The 17,766-nt window shown below is 40.8% G+C and overlaps 1 protein-coding gene across 1 annotated transcript in view; it reads left to right on the top strand.

Annotated features, from left to right (window-relative positions):
* tafa4b (TAFA chemokine like family member 4b) overlaps positions 1 to 17,766 on the top strand; it is a 40,170-nt gene that overhangs the window by 1,013 nt on the left and 21,391 nt on the right. Inside the window, exons 2-3 of the mRNA XM_030133530.1 lie at positions 15,201 to 15,364; positions 16,346 to 16,461. Of these exons, the coding sequence (XP_029989390.1) occupies positions 16,347 to 16,461 (115 nt within the window). The 5' untranslated portion in view covers positions 15,201 to 15,364; position 16,346. The remainder of the gene's footprint in view (positions 1 to 15,200; positions 15,365 to 16,345; positions 16,462 to 17,766) is intronic.

Genomic DNA, 17,766 nt, shown 5'->3' with positions numbered 1-17,766 from the left:
TGACCGGGCTTTTTTCACGCGCTTTTTAAATCGCTTTGCATGGATCGTGATCGGCTGGGGAGAGAGCGCGGAACACGGAGGAGTGAATTGAGGTGCCGCCGCCGGGTTCTCCGGGCAGATTGCGCACATAGACTGGGAGGCGTAGCGGCACCCAATGGGTACACTCTATTGGGTGCACACGCAAAACGCATAGACGCTCTCTCCCTCTCTTTTCCCTCTCTCAGTCTCTTGCCCTTTTCCCTCTCATGCGCACACACACAAACTGAAGGGGGGAAATTACTTGGTGCATGTTAATGGGCACAGTAATGAGACCCAACCCCTATCGTGTTGTAATTGTTAGTCATCCTTGTGTCCACCCCTCCCTCTCTCTTTCCCGGTCCCCTCCTTCCCTCCCCTTCTTTGCTTATATCTCGCTGTCCCGCTGCTCTGCTCTGCAATTTGTACTGTATTGTGAGAGTGTAATTATTTCCCTATTATTTTTTATCACGCAGCTCTGGCACTCCACAGAAAGTAGTGTCATTAGTGTGACAGGGTGGACAGGAGAGGCAGAGAAGAGCCTGGTGGAGAGGATCGGGTCCAGGGACTTAATTCTCATTGACAGTCACATTAACACAGGAGCAGCACTCTTAATCCTGGGGAGATTACTCTCTTCCACCTGACCCCATGTCACCCACTCGTCCTCTGCACACCCACTGACACACACACACACCTGTATGGATGCTACTACAATGCCTATTTCTGCTGTTCTTCCCATTTTCCCCTCTGTCTTTCTCACCCTTTTCCCACCACCTCACACCTCTCCAAACTGCTCTTTTCAAAGATACACACAAAAATTCACACATTTAGCAATTACTTCTCACTCCAGGCTCACACTCATCTGGACCCCGCCATCCCATAAGTCCACTGTAGCTCCCAGTGGTGGGACAGCCTGTATTCTCAGAGGGTTGTTCAGCTCTACATGTTTCAGCAGCCTCCTATCTATTTACCCGGTACATGGTTGTTCGGGATGACTGGGAATGAGGGGTGGGGGGGTGGATTGTGTGCATTTGTGATTTGTGCACGAGGACACGGCCAAGCAGAGGAGCCACGGATGACAGTGAAGAGAAGGAGAATGAGGGATGGCGAGAGAAATGAGCTGGAGAGACTGAAAAATATTTGTGAGAGATGAGCTGAGAGATGGAAATTGTGCGTGTGTGAAAAGAAGAACTACCCAGCGTATACGTTAAATGAACTGTGTATAAGTAAAAAAGGGAATCTTCCCCCAGTGGAATCTTTTGCATGTGTTTTTATGCTTGTATGTGCAGTGGTGTGAAAAGCACATTCACCTGATTCTAAGTGTGTGTGTGTGTGTGAGAGGGGTCTTCTGGGTGTTTTGCTCGGTGAATAAGTAGGGATCAGGCATGTAGGACTGGTGAGGTGACAGCAGCACGACAGATTGGAGATCACCTACACACACACTGGCATTAACAGATTGACTGTGATGAATGACTACTTCCGACTGAGAAGAGGAGGAGGAGGAGGAGAGGGGGAGACGAGAAAAAGACGAAAGGAGGAGAAGAGAGAGGCATGTCTTCTTTCATACCATGTGCAAAAAGATGAAGAAAGGCCTTTCATTTATAAATGACAGTGTCCCGGACAGCTTTTCATCTGGGCCAGTTACTCATTGTATTGAGTCAGAGGACATGAATAGGTCTCACACTGAAGCAGCAGATAATAAAACCTCCAGTCATCCTCATGAAATCGAATTGGGGGGAAAAACACCTTTGGACTGATGTCTTTTCTCAAACAGAACATGTGACTAATGGAGGAGGTAGATACTAGATCAATGCATATGAGTGTTGGGCTTATACATGTCAACCACAAAACCACAACTGAGCCGAGGTCATGACCTCTGGAAAAAAGGGCAGAGGTCAGATTTTGCTGATAGGATGCATGTGATGACATGTCACGTCTAGTTACCACTGAATGTTAGCTCAAATTAGAACATGTTTTTGAGAGCAGTTATTTTTGAACAGGAGATATTGGTATATTGGTACTTTTAACTCTTTGGGTGCATTGGAATGTATCACTTCAGTCTTAAAAGCAGAAGATTGAAAAGTAATATTCTTGACAAAGGCCCTGAGGGACTGAAACGTTAGTGTGATCGATGAATTTTGATGTCTGATGAAGCAGTTCAAGGGTGTTTGTTGACTTGTATTGTAAAACGTCCTTTCAAATAAATCTATGCACTTAACCGACTTACATATACCAATTCAATAATTTAGCAAATGGCCTTTATTGTTTTAACCTTCAAAGACCTAAACAGTAACTTATTAATGACTAATTGTATCAAAATATTTAAATAATTCAGGTTAAATTCAGTTTCTCAGTGTTTCAGTCGCATTAGATTTGATCCATTGGGACGTTCAGAGGCTACGTGGAAACGCCATCATCTTCTGCAACATTGATACATTGATCCATCAGTAAAACCCACGTAGTTTGACCAGTGGTGTGTGTTTGATTTATTTTGGTTGAAAAGGTAACTTTTTCTTTAGTTTTCTATGTTCTGACATAATGACCTTTGAATTCACTCCGAGCTTTTATGAATATTTACATGATCAGTGACTTTAATATAAAATATGACCTAATTTCCATTGAAAAATGCAAAATGCCAAGGATAATATTATAATACCCATGATAAATCACCTGGGTTAAATGCAGAGAAAAATTCATTTGGAAGTCATTACAAAAATAGTTGTAGGTTTTTTCAAATGGAGTGCAATGTCCCTGTTCAACTTGTAGCATAATCAACATATGCACAACTGTAAATAGTATATGGGCTATATATATATCTAGTAAATAGCTATTTCGATTTGTTTTTATTTTTTGATTTTGCACTTCTTCAGCTCTTGCTTTTCTTGTGTGCTTTTTGTGCTTCGCTGCTGTAACCTGGAATTTCCCCTTGTGGGACAAATAAAGGCATATCTTATCTTATCTCTAATCTTATGTAATCCAAATGACTGAATATAATGTATAACCTAATGTGCTAGAATTTCAAAGCCAGTTGGTTTTATTTGCCTTAAGAAGCCAAAAGTATTTAGTCCATACTTTCCACTTTAACCCATAGAGACCCAAACATCCACCATCTACCAAAATCATCTACTGATATAAACTGTTTAATCCCTGTCGATCGACTAATCCATGTAGATAATTGGTGTAAAATACAGTTATTCATCTTTTTATGGTCATCAGATATGACCTATTTGGATGTTCAGAGGCTCCATGGTGAACATGGAAGCACTGTCATCTTCTACAACATTGATTCACCAGTAAAACTCATGGAGTTTAATAAATGACAGTGGCTGGATACCCTTGGTTTGTGTTCAGTTAATGATAGATTTTACTGAAAAAGTCACTTTTTCTTCAGTTTTCTCTATTTTTGATATAATAATCCTCAACTTTACTCTGAGCTTTAATGAATATCTACATGATTAGTAATTAAATGTTGGAAAATACCTGATTTTCACAGAAAAAAACCCCACAAAATACAGAAGATATTACAATAAATGGTAATAAACTACTTAAGGGCGGTTAAATATAGAGAAAAATTAATTTGGGAACTGCCACAAATGTCACACTGGGTCCTTACGGGTTAATGTGAGTTTGTTTTATTCATTTATTATTTATCCAAATCAAATCAAATGACAGTGTTGTTTGTCCTCTGATGTTGACCCTAGTTTTAACCATGTCTTTATCTGAAGAAATATTTTGTCACCTACTAATCTATAAAAAGGAGCATGTGTTAAGGGCACTCTTTGCCTACACTGGTACATTAGGGGTCACCAGGTCCCAAGGCCAATGCGGATGCGGATTATTGATAATCAAGAAGACCAATAACTGATAATTGCTGCCAATATTGATTTGTAGTGAAGATGAACATTTTTGTCACATTTTAGAGTAAGCAACACAAAGTTTTGATGAATGGCTTCAAGATGTCTTTAAAATCAAATAAAGAAATAATGTATCAACAATATTTATTTTCAGTTTTCACACTGAATCAGGGTTTTTAAATGAATATATCATAGTTTAATAACTCATGATATTTAATTAGTCAGACGATGCTGTGGCTGGGACATCAGATGCATCAAAACTAAAGAACCACAGACTTAAAATCAATTCATTTTATCTGAATATAGAAATTTTGATAATCACTAATACATTTTCTCAACCCGCTCTATCCTCACTAAGGTCACGGGGGTCGCTGGAGCCTATTCCAGCTACTTAGGGGCGAAGGCAGGGTACACCCTGGACATGTTGCCAGTTCATCGCAGACAATTGATAATCATATCAATTTGAGTATCTGATCAAGTATTACCTCAGGTTACTAAACTCAATGCTCAATTGACCTGTGCACATAGTGTGTATTTTTTTTTAACATAAAATTATTTAAAAACACAATTAGCGCCATCATTAAAGTTTTTAAAGAAAACCGTTGGCAAAGCTCTGGAAGACTGTTTTGGGGCTTTACCGTTCATCTGGTACTAATAGGGGTGTTCTCCTTTGTGTGTGTTACTTGTCTGTCATTGTCCCGTCTGTCAGACAGGCAGTGACAGTAAGGCCTCGGCGTCCTGTGTGGCTCCATTACACCATCCAGACTCTTTCTGATTCCACTGAGCAGGTCTTTCTTTGAATGACAGCTCACACATGGCTTCCTTCTGTCCAGCACCGAGCAGACAGTGAACAGCACAAGAGCGACATTCAGAGTTACTGCTCCCACAGCTTGAGAGCAGCTAGCAGATTGTGGCTGAGTAGATTATTGTTTTTTAAGTGTCAAGTTCTCTTAAAGAGTCAGTCATGTACCGTTGAGGAATTATTTTTTAAACATCTGTTTGGAATTTTAGAGTAATTAATTTATGTTCAATTTTCGTCATTTTCAATTGGGGACACTGTAACTCCTCCACAGAAACTGAAAATAATAGTACTTCCTCAGTCTCAAGGTGATTTTCTCCATCGCTCCAACTCACTTTGACCATGACAAATCTCCCTAAGTGATAGTAATGATTGTAATTGAACAAGCACAGTTCTTTCCCACAGTGCGCTATCTATCACCTTGGATGCAATCTGCTACTTCCATTCATGTCATTCTTGTGTGTGTCTGTATGTGCGCGTCTCAGTAAGACACAGTGCGTCCCTGTTCGCTCCCCTCTGGCAGCTGGCAGATGTGCTCGTAACCGTGAGCGACAGTGTGAGTGTGTTTGTGGGATTATGAAAAGCTCCCAGCATGCGTTGCAGTGTGGGTCCACTGTGAAGCCACGGCGATGGAGCAGTGTGGCAGTGGCGGAGCCTGGGGCGGTCATCACAGCAGCCCTCAAACAACACTGCACCTCATGTGTGGGGAGAGGGTTTAACCCTGTTGGATGTTGAACAGAGAGGGGGATGGGGTGGATGGAAGAGGAGGGAAAAGAGACAGAGCACAGAGAGGGACAGAGGGAAGGGCCCGGTGACGACTGGGTACCAAACTTCAATATTTCTGTTAGTACTTAGATGGTATTTAGTGTAAAAACTGGGTTGCTGCTGATTCTTCTGTGAGGAGTATAAAGAATATGAAACATTCCAGTTAGAGTTTGCTTGGCCCCACAAAATACCAAGATATGAAGTATGCATGAAACAGCTGCAGACTGTGAGCCAGTTTTATTGTTCAATCTGCAGTGTAGTAAAAAAGAACTTAAAAATAGAGAAGCCAACAACTTTAACATTGCCTCTGTTTCAAAATCCCGACTGCAGAGAGACACGACCATGTCCTCTCATACGTAGATAATTTTTGAATATGTAGTGTTGTAAAGAGAATAAGAAGTGTATTACGAATGGCTGTGTTACAGATTTAGTAAGGGGGTGCACTACTTCTTATGCGTCACATAAACTTGGGTAACAATACTGCTCTGCTGACCTCACTAATTATCTGTTTACAGACTATCCGTGCATTCTGTTTCTACGTATGTAACATAGAACCCCATATATTTATGTTTATGACACATGCCACAGAGTGAATATTTGTGTTTTTCGCCTGTGGATTGCAGTATAGGCTTGTAAACACAAGAGCAGCACTTCCTTCTGGGCGAGCGTCTCCCGCACCAGACCCAGTCATGTGATCACGTTTTACGATGTTGTAATGACGCGGCTCTGACTTGGCTCCACTTGACTCTTGGCCAATGGAAAAGCAAACCGGTTCTTTGGAGGCACCAGTTTGGAACCAGTTAAGCACTGGCTCTAGCACCGGCACCAAACTAGCACCAGGTTCTTTTTGGTGGAAAAGGGGTGTAAGTTAATAGGGGTCCCCTCTCATTGCACTGCACAGCACTCTGGAACACTTGTGTTGGTGGATGATATTATATCATTTTCTGCCTATTGAATCATTACAGCTGTTTCTGTGATGTTGTGGAATGATTATTTATGAAAAATTCATATTGCATGGAAAATTAATACTGGAGTAGCCTACTGCTTCATCCAGTGTATCGCCCAATACCAGCTGGACCAGATGGATCTGTGGAAGAAACGCAGAGAGGAGAGTGTGTAGTCAGAAGTGAAGGGATATCTGTCAGAGGATTGAGTGTGTGTGTGTGTGTAAGTGTTTGTGTCTGTTCACGCAGTATGTGTGCCTGTGCTGGAGGTGATGGCTTTGTAATGAAAACAGCAGGCAGCTAGCGGTCGAGGGTCCCTCTTGGTGGCTGACTGATGTCAGTCACCGGCGGACAATGGCCTCCCTGGAGGATGGCTTCTCGGCTGAAGGATGAATCATTATATTCTGTGTGTATATCTGTGGCGTACGTCTATGTTTGTCTGACCGTATTTGGACTCAAGTCACCTTTAATGTATTTCTTCTGGATTGAGCATGTGTATGCATATCTTAGAAATATGAATTAATTGAAAACTAACAGACAGTAGTTTGGCATTTGGATCCTCAAAGAAGAAAAAAAATGTTTACAAATTCACAGTAAGCTTGGATAGATTTAAGCACATGGTTGTGTTAGAGTAAGTGTAGAATACGCCTTAAGGGACGGAATGTAATCCAATGCAAGTTCCTCCCAAATGATAAAAATGTGTGTGTGGTGTGAATATGGATGTACAAAGATGAGTGCATATGTATGTATGAAAATGTCCTTATGTCAGCATTTCCGTTCATGATATCCTTGTGCGATCCTTGTAAGAAATGGAGTGTGTGTGGACTTCTCTGAGTGTGTAAGCGGGTTAGAGGCCCTGCTTGTCTCAGAGGAATGGAGTGATATGGTGTCATGCTCCGGAGACCCACAGACAAATTAATTCACTTATTGACACTGCTGACACGTCTCAGTGACTTTGTAAAATGAACAATTGATCAGGCTTCCTCTCTCTCCCTGTTCTCAGTCTTTCTCTCTCTCTCTCTCTTTCTCACTCACACTATTTTCCGACCTTCCTCTCTCCTCTTTCCTTTTCTCTTCCTTTCCTTTGGCTACTCAATCGACAAGCATATCACGTACGGTAATTAATATAATTACGCGCAAGCTGGTCATTAGCAGCAGAGGGGACTGATATAATCAAGATGTCTGCATATATGAGTTTCTGCTCGTATACAGTTTTACAGAAATAGCAAAAGTGTGTGTGAGAGATAGATACTGGGGTTGTGAAAGCAGCAGTGACTTTCTTCATTTTGTATGCCCATTAACTACAAGATGTTGTATAAAAGCTTCATGAGGCCCGAGGTTGGGCTTAGGTGTTGGTATAACACTTTTCTCTGAGCCAGAGGGGCAGTTTCAACTACACAGGGGCCAAGGCTAATAGAAAATCAAAACAGCTTCCACATCAAGGTTGTTTATTTTCCATTAATCATAATTTGGACACAAAGCACAATGAATGGTTGTTTCTCCCTGGAGACTCACTGTCAGGACTTTGGCCTCTTTTACTTGGCTCAGTGCCACCATTCGATAACGTCAGCATCCGGTCAGGGTTGGCAATACCTCGCTGCAGACACACACTTTGTTTTTCACCGTGTCTCTGCCTTAGTTTTTGAACAGCAGAAAGTATATAGCGAGAACCCATGCTTCATTGCTACATTAGCCTGTGGTTTTTCCTCTTCCTCTCTCCTTGTCATGGTTCACCACGTTCCATACTTTCTATGCAGTATGCTCTCCTCATTTTATCATTTGCTTCTATGAGTTAAGAAGGAAAAGTGGTGAAAAGAACACCCGAGGAAGTAAAAAGTCAAGAATAAGGACGATGTGTGAAAATATTTGCTTCCCATTGCCAGAAAACTGTCTCATCCTTCACCTTTTCCAACAACTCTTACAAAGAAAATGCAAAATAGATGCATTACATTAACTATGAAGGTCTGACGTCATAATAAATGCTTAAATCAGGAGGCGAGAAGCAACTATACACAAGCATCTGTGATTCAGCTTCAGTAAAAGTTTCTGTGCCAGCATGCATCTGTGTACAAGGGCCCGCATGAAAACATTCTAGTGGTAAACGTTGCAGGGAGGAAGGGAGATCAGTAGAGGAGACAGAAAGCTTACTGAGTGAGCAGAACAGTACAGTACATAAAGATTGCGCTTCACTATTCTAAATCACAGGGTTTGCTTTTTTATTACAAAAGCGAGCAGGAGCCAACAAGAATAAAAGAGGTGTAACAACAGACGAAAGGCATCAATATTGCAGGTGCCTAGTTTGTCTGAGGCAGAGAAAGGTATTGTGTGTGTGGGTGTGTAAACCCACCTAAAATGTCTCCTTTGCTTCCTACCTTTCCATCCATCTTCCACTGCTGAGGGACACTAACTTTGAATGGCCTTTTATTGCTTTATTAGAGTGCGTCGGATTTATGGCCCGGGTCGTTCCTCTGTCTGTCAGCGGCTTTGAGGAGGGCTGCTCTGATCTATGTCGGCCCATGCTGCCTGTCTGGGTTTTAAACGACAAACTTGTAAAGGGGAAACCAGGGACAGGGCCATGGCTGCAGACTTGTTGTATAAGAGAGCTAATGTTTATTAGCCTGTTAGTGCCTGTGCGTTTTCCCCCTTCCATAAAACAAATAACAGCCTACATCTGCCTCTCCCCTCCTCTGCCTTAGTGAGAGAGGTTGTTAAAAGACTTTAATGAGACTTGCTAGCAATGTGTGAATGTGACAGGTACATTCAACGAAACCAAACTCTGCAGAGACCTGTAAAGCAAGCACCCCACACATTTTGTGAAACAGTACAGGAACTATGGCGGTTTTGTTCATGTGGTTGTGTGTGCACTTATTTGCACTGCGGGGGAAGTTGTGTTCTGTATGTGAATATGTGTGGCAAAAAACATGAAAGTGTGTATATCAGCTGGAAACTCCCTGGAATGACACATCACATATATTCTGGATTCTGATCGCTCTTGATTTTTTTCCATCAGAGTAAAACTAAGAGGGAGGAAATAAGAGCAGTACTAAGAAAAGAGGTATTGGAGTTTGAAGACAGAGATTGGAACAAAAGGCTCTCTGGTAAAACTCAGACAAGATAGATTCTTAAAAACAGAGCACATGCACGAGCTGAGACACACATATATTCACCGTGGTCACCGGATCCTGAGACTATGTCTTGTGCAACAAGGTGGGATTTGGACTAAAGTGCAGGCCGATCAATTGAGCTGTAATGGTACCTTAGTGCTTTAGAGCCATTTTCTGAACTCTACAGTCAATATTCCAGCTAGGTAATGGTCCTGAATTCAGACTTTGACTCACATCTCTCTCTCTCTCTCTCTCTCACTTTCTCCCAACTTACCTTTTCACCAAACGGACGATCCTCCATTTAATTGCTTGTTGGTTTATTGGAGGAAACAATACAGTGCGGGGGATGTTGCTGGTCAGATACATGGCAGTAAAAAGGTCCTATGTTATTATGTGTCGAAATGAAAAAAGCTACAACTACAATTCATGTGTACATAGATGTCAGACAGTACACGTCAACCATTTATAGACTGACATCTTTGTACTTTACGGGTGGAGTGAGTTTCTTGTTCATTCTCTTTAATTTTCTGAATCATTACGCCTACAGTTGTGGAAAAAATTATTAGACCATCAAAAGTCATTAAAAACAATTGTTATGCAATCAAGTACTAACTCCTGTGTATATCATGTGACTAAAACAGACAGAAAAGAAAACATGGAATGCCTAAAAGCACTGTTTTGTTTTTTTTTTCAGTACAATGCCGTAGCTATTGATGTGAGAACTGAAGTGATTTTGGTTATTATCAAGAAAACCATGGAAAATGGATAGATATCAGCACTTAAATTAAACTCTTTTGAGCTATTTTTGTTGTTATCATTGTATTTGTCCAAAGAAATGTACCTTTAGTTGTACCAGGAATTAAAATGAACAAGAAATTGAAGAAAACAAGGGGTGGTCTAATAATTTTTTCCGCGACTGCATATATATAGGGATATTTTTGCAATATTTTGAAGAACATTAGGGAGGTGGAGGAGATGATTTTTAGTAGGGTGGTGAGTACAGTGCAGGGGAGGCTGGATGAATAAATGGGGTGGAACAAACTGAAGTCCCGAAAAGGTTGGACAAAAGGGGCTTGTGTCTAATTCCGACTTCCACGTCTGCCTGAGCTACTGCAAAGCTCTTTTTTTTTTTTTTCTTATTCAATTAAGGCCACACATTATTCTGAGTAAAAATTAGATTAAACTGTACACACATTTAGTACCTTAAGCAAAATACAGTGCAATCTGAATATTTATAGGTAATATTAGTTTAATGTTTTACATAAAATACACTCTCTCTGACTGTATTGTGGAAAAGTACAACCATGTATGAGCATGCACAATGCACTTAATTTAATTACCATATTAACTATTATCATGTTTGTTTTAAATGAACATTTGTCCAACTTAAATTCAATTTGCTTTATCTTAAAATTCGTGGAACTCCCATGCCCAATTTCCTATAAGTATCACACAATTTCATGTTTGCAGATGTGCCTTTTCATGTGTTGATTTATCATGTAAGAAGAAATATTGGTAGGATGAGATTAAAACTCGCAGTGGTGTTGTGTTGGTTTTGTTTTTAGCTACAGGAAAGGGTGAGAGAGGAGAGAGCGGTGATACTCATCTGCAAATTGTTGAAGAGAAAGGAGAAAACATGAAACACTCATATATGAACAGAGACATGGATACTACAGGAAACAATAACAGAGACAAAGATGCTATAGGAAACAATAACAGAGACAAAGATGCTATAGGAAACAATAATAGAGGCAAGTAAACAACATCCAGAACCAGGAAAACAGCAGGCCATAAAAAAAGATGAACATAAGGTGATTGAAACCCATAAGGGACTCCGGTTTCCATACACACACTGGTGTGTTAATTTAAGTTCGAACGTGTGGGTCTCCGTGTTTGAGGATGTGCATTTGTGTGTGGGCACAAACCCGCACACTCTGTATCTGCCCAGCGACCCAGAGGAAATGGCGAGGAGCAGCATGCTGTAATGGATTGGAGTCTGAGGCAGACAAATATATAGAAGCAGAACATTACACACCCTAACTGAATGTTAATACTGTGCATATCGGCAGAAATCTGAAACGCTTCACATAAGATTCCACTGGGCTTTGTGCTTTCGCCCGTTTCATTTTCAATATCTTTCCGCCTTAGGGAGATGCACTTTGTTTTACACTGATATGCTTTTTGTCTGCTCGGGCTGCGTCTGGGCTCAGAAAATCAGCATACTGAGATACGGGTGTGATTTTTGTATGGTGCTCAATCTTGCTGCCTTTTGCATTTTCACACATACAGAAAACATTTTAATTCAAAGCCCATGTGACATAAAGCACATATAGACATGTTGATTCCAGTATCTATGCATCTTATTTCATTTGACGTATACAGTATATTTCATGCACTCATAAAGTACTGAATAAAAAAATTCCCATATCCTCCCTAAACAATATTTAAAGCAGCCTCTAAATCTAACCTCTGAATGGAGTTTGGATGTTATTTAAGGTGGGATTAAAGACAGTAATAATTGGTTTTAAATATTGCATCTGATATTTAACAAGATATCTTCAATGATTTAATAAAGCATTAAAAAAAAATCAAACATCTTACTAACACAGAGTCAAACTGTGAATGTGAATGTAGCTTGATTTAAAATAATTACAAGAGGCTCATGTGGTCAGAAAAATCTTAACCATGTTCAGCTAATTTTATGTTTTTTATAGTTTTTAAAGTTTCTTTTTTCCCCAATTAGTGGAAACTAATAACAGTTAGGAGCCTCACACATCATATTACGTGACACAAATAGTCAAAGATGTGTGTCACTATCATTGGAAGTAGACGACGGTTTGAAAAATCTCATCAAGACCTCATTAGACAGCGATGTAGTTCAAAAGAAATTCATAGATCGTTATCCTGTTCTCATTGATTTTTGATAAACTGATCTTTAGGATATTCAGTTACTTCAATGTGAGAAAATGCATCTGTCCAGACATATTCACAAAAGCCCTGGATGATCACTGGTGTATCATAATAAACAGATGACATGGAGGTTATCATATAAAGGTGTACATTCTATTATTTTCATAGGCTTTCTTCCACCGAACATAAACTTCCTGCATTGTCACTGAAAATGATATAATCTCTGTGACTGCATTTTATTGCCAAGTAGAAGAGCATCAGTAACACCTGTCTTTATTTTTCATACATGTTTTCTGATGTGGTAGATAAGGTCACTGAGACACTGTCATTTTGCCAGTGTGGATTTAGTGTGTTCATGTATTGTGATTATGCATATGTGTGTCTGTGTGTCTGTGTGTGTGTGTGTGTGTGCAGGGAGAATACTGGCAGATGATGCTGTCTGGATGCAGGTCACACAGATATATTTGTGGCCGAGGTGGGATTGTGTCATTGCATGACAATGAGCCCCAGTGTCACTCCTGTGTGATTACTGCGAGAAATGACACAAATCAGCCCTTCAGCCCACGGAGGCATGAGAGGCGAGGTGGAGAGGGTGATGTCGGAGGAAGGATAATTTTAGAAGGAGTGAGACTTCATGTTCTCAGACGATTTTGAGCATGTCCGTGCACTGTTTGTGAATGTGTGCATGTGTTTATGTGTGTTCTTTCTGCTGCCAATTCCAAAAATTCACAGCCATGATGAGTCCTACATTCATCTGCCTTCCTCAACACACTGCTCCATAGGTTATGGATTCATCCACTCATTTCATCCATCCATCCATCCATCCATCCATGGGTGAAGGTGGGATACACCCTGGATGTGTCGCCAATTCATCACATGACTGACATATATGTAGATGAACAACCACTCACTCTCACATTCACGTCTATGGGCCATTTAGGTTGATCGATTAACCTATTCATTCATTCATTCATTCATTCATTCATTCATTCATTCATTCATTCATTTCTGAGCTCCTTAATGCTAGAAATGAGAATGTGGAGCGATTTTACAAACATTGTTTTTATTTTATATGTACATAAGCCTGTGCAAAAAACCACACATATTAACAATCACTTTCACACTTTTTTTTTGTTTCTACCAAGTGCGAATCCAAAATCTGTGCATGTGTGCTAGAGAGACCCACTCAGGTGAGTACTTTTGTGTGACTGACTTGACTCTTTGTCCTTTAAGATGGGGCTGCATCTGGAGACCACACATACAAGCATACACACAAACAGACACACATGCACATCGACACGCAGTGTTGCGCTCCTTTAATGAGTGTATCAGAGAACAAAGCTGATAAAAATGCGGGCCAAGGCCCAGCCTTTAAAAAGAGAATAAGAAATGGGCTTCTGTGCTGCCATGCAGCATGCCTAATCACTCCAAAGCACATGCACCTTGCATATTTTCATATACTGTACTGGAGTAACACACACATGTGTCAGGATATGCACATTTGCAGAAACAAATAGAATAATGTAAATCTCAAATGCACATACATATATTAATGCAGTAATGTTCATGTAAATACCTCCTTGGGGCTTTCACTACCACATCTCAACTATAGGTCATGCATGCTTGCATTATATTCTGCCAAAGTAATTAACCTCTGTATGTTTTATATGTTATCTTTTAATTTCTCCCACTGGTCCCATCATACTAATAATCATCCTTCCATCCCCTCTCAATTTTCTACCCTTTCGCTGATGCTCAGTTGCTGTTTTACTCCTTCCCTTGTTAGTATCCTTACAGCTTCTCTCTGACACATGCTGATGTTGACTTGAAGGAAATTTATATCGCTTTCACTTTAATAGCCTTCCTGGTTTCACATTTCTTCACATTTCTGCTCCTGTCATGAGCTATCTCATCCTTCACCTCATGGTTCTTCTTTGACTGGTGAGTACTTGCTGCTGTTGGCTTGTTTCCCACTAGGGGGCAGTGGAACCACACTAAAGCCATAGTAGAGGTATTCGACTTGGTTGGAGCCGACACATTCCCAGGACATTTCTGAGCATAACAGCGGACTGAGTTGAATATCAATGAGTCGTAATGAATAATGAAGGTTTGAGGAGGGGAGAACATTTTGTTATTAATGTGAATCAGTTGTCTTTCATTTAGATTGCAGAGTTAGTCCCTTTGTAAAGAGAGGTGTGTTGACACACTCTTACTGCAGGATGGTAATTTACTCTGTGTGTGTGAGAGAGAGTGTGTAAGGGGGCATATGCATTAGAAGCCATCTCTCAGCTGTAATTAGGGAAAGTCTCTCCTGCCGCTTCACTGACACTTTGAATTTACCTTGCAAACACAGCAGGGTGCGAATATTCTATACTGTATGTGTGTGCACATGTATGTGTGTGGTGCTGTGTTTGATCATCTGATTTGATGGTGTTAAATGTTTAATCTGTGTCCATTGTTTCATTATGGAGTCAGCTCAAGTTTACCATGATGTGTACACTGTTTTATTGTGTTCTTTTTGTGTCGGTTTGTGTGTATATGCATGAGTGAGTGTGTGTTTGTGTGACAAAGAGAAGGGAAAGCTGTGTGTGATGTCAAGAGTGGGGATCACTTTCAGCCCGGGGGTAGGTGAACCTATTGTAAACAATGGATCTGACAGAATCTAGGCCTTCACATCTCTACCCCTATGTGTTTGTGTGTGTATATGTATCTGTTTGTAGACCTTCATACAAGGCCATTGGAGGCCGCTGAGGAACGCCAGGGCAGACTGGCCTCTCTGACCGAATGTCTTTGTTCCTCCTCCCTCTAGGGGTTTATACTGTTTGAGGTGAGGAAGAGGAGAAGCAGGAAGCAGAGGAAGAGGAGCAGGAGTGTAACTGTAGTGTGGGTGAATGCAGCCATGGCCAGAACCCCCTGTCCATAGACGAGCTACTGAGCGGAAGAGAGATCAAAGAAGACAGAGACAACCAACAGGTGAGGGGACACCCTGCAGAGACACACATGAAAGGAGAGAAAAGTATGAAATCACAAAATATACAAGCAGAACAATATCATTTTCATTGTTGTGTTAACCGTGAACTGTATGAAAAGAATGAAAAAGCCCATTATAAGTTTCATGAATGTACTCTCAAATCTGTTCATTGAACAGACTGAAAACAGCATCGTAGAAAGCATAAACACACAATGTCATTTCTGCCAGTAGGGTCTTACAGTAGTAGATCATGGGATTATGGGATGTGTTATTTTTACCACCACTGCCTGAAGACACGGCAGAAAACATGTTTACAGATGAGGCCATTTGTTAAATGTTTACTCACACTATGTTTATTGACATTATTTGTGTTCTGGCATTTCATTCCTGTCAAATAATTTCAATCACTATGAACAACCACTGAGATGAAACAAGCTGTAACAGTGAATAAAATGAGTGAATAAAATAAAAGTCATAACAGACGCCTACTTAGTTTTAGATATTTTTATGAAGAAATTCCACATATTGTAAGTTAAATGTGCATAGTTGTTTGATTTTCTTCATTTAATATAGTCAAATCATATATTTTTGTTTATTTTCAACCTGCTATGACTCATAAAATCACCTTTTCTGTACCTGCTTTGGGAGAAAATTGAAAATGTTAATGCTAATTTAACACTGAAAGCAGGCACAGACAGGTGGTAGTTGCATAGTAGTGTTCTGATGTGACGGCCGTCCCACTCGGTTTCTCTATGTGTGTGTGGGAAGACAATTTTCCCAAGGCCCGCTGTTTTTCACTTTGTCATTTTCCTCTGCTGACCTTTGCTGGCTCACCTCTCACATTGTTTGTGCCTGTTTGAAAAAGCTCTGTTTTTGTTTGCTGTGCTGTTTTCTCTCCTGTTTTGTTTTTGGGGTCAGGTTTTCTAACCTCTTGATCCCTCTCTCCACCTCCGCTCTCTCGCTGGCCCTCTCTCTTCTCTCAGGATGAAACTGTTGGGGAGGTCAGCTTCGCCTTTGCAGGTGGCCTTCCTCGTTGCCTTGGTGATGGTCTGCTTTGACCCGGTGTCCACTGGCAACCGTAACCATCGGGGACCGACAGGTACACCAGGTCTTGCTCCAAACCCCTCCCTCGAACCTCACAAGAGGTTAATTACACTGTCACTGCAGAGGTACAACACATGTTCCCTGAGCTAACTGAGCCATCCCAGATCCTGGAGGAGGGAGCCGAGCCAGGACACTTTTCACTGTCCCTCACTGTGACAGAGCGTAATCTAGACAAGACCTTGTTTTAGGCTTGTGCGCAAACTCACCCCTGTTGAATGATTGTGCCTATACAGATACAAATGGCACTTAAGCTGTCACAAGCTGTCAACACAAATAGATCAGTGTGGGTGTGATCTGATCTATTCAGAGTGGTTTGCAGACATCGAGCATTTTGGAGCTGACATTTTGTTCTCAAGCAGCCTGTGGTTTAGGGTTGCTACAAAAAAGAGTGTGCACAGGAGACACAGTGAATTCTCATAATGTTTAATCCTCAGGCTCATAATTGCCAAAGCCCACATTAATATGCAGAGCTGTGTAGTCGCCCCTCCAACTAAAGACTACTTCACTTATTCCCCCAAAAATCCATGAATAAAAGCAACTATGGACACCACTGACTTAATTTACACCCACAAGCTAAATCTGTTCTGTATCTTTTATTTCCCTAACACATTGAGTCATCTACCCCCAAGGTAAAAAATGACCATAAAGTTTTATTAATATTTAATTGGGGCCAGCTACTGGGACAGTGATGTTGTTGCCCTACAACTTGTAGGTGACAGCCTCCCAAGCCACCTCTTTCTCACACTTAATTACAACAATTTTCTTAATTATTGCTGAGTTTCTTCACTCTCACTCTTGTTTTGCAAGGTGACCTTTGTGTGCCACAGAAATGCTACCAGCATCCAGTCTGTGCAGTGAGTGATGGTGTTAGTTTCTGTTTGATGGAGAGAAGGCAGGCTGCTTACAGCAGGGACACCACTAATTGCAGGCTCTGTGTGTTGTGAAGGTCAACTTGGGTGCTTGCCCCCTTCTTATTTCAGTCTCTGTGAAATAAGATGACACATTCCCGAAAGGACTAGTGCATTTTATTAAAGGGTTTACTTTAATTGGTGGAAGTTTCGGACTTGTTGGCTATGAGTAACATGGTACACCCATTGTGGTCTTAGGCAGAAAATTAATTGGCTGTGCATTATGGCTTTGGGATTTTTCTGTGTTTTTTATTGAAGAGTTTTCGCAGCTATGTTTGTCTCATTGTACAGATGGTATACCATTTGCTGCCACTTGGTGGCTCTAGAGGTCAAAAAATATTGTACTAGAAGTATGAACTATATATTTTTTATTCTTTATCTAAGTTTGATTT

This window comes from Sphaeramia orbicularis, chromosome 5 (genome assembly GCF_902148855.1).
Source record: "Sphaeramia orbicularis chromosome 5, fSphaOr1.1, whole genome shotgun sequence".
Classification (NCBI taxonomy): domain Eukaryota; kingdom Metazoa; phylum Chordata; class Actinopteri; order Kurtiformes; family Apogonidae; genus Sphaeramia; species Sphaeramia orbicularis.
Note: the sequence above shows the minus strand (reverse complement) of the source record. Positions and strands in the feature narration are given on the sequence as shown.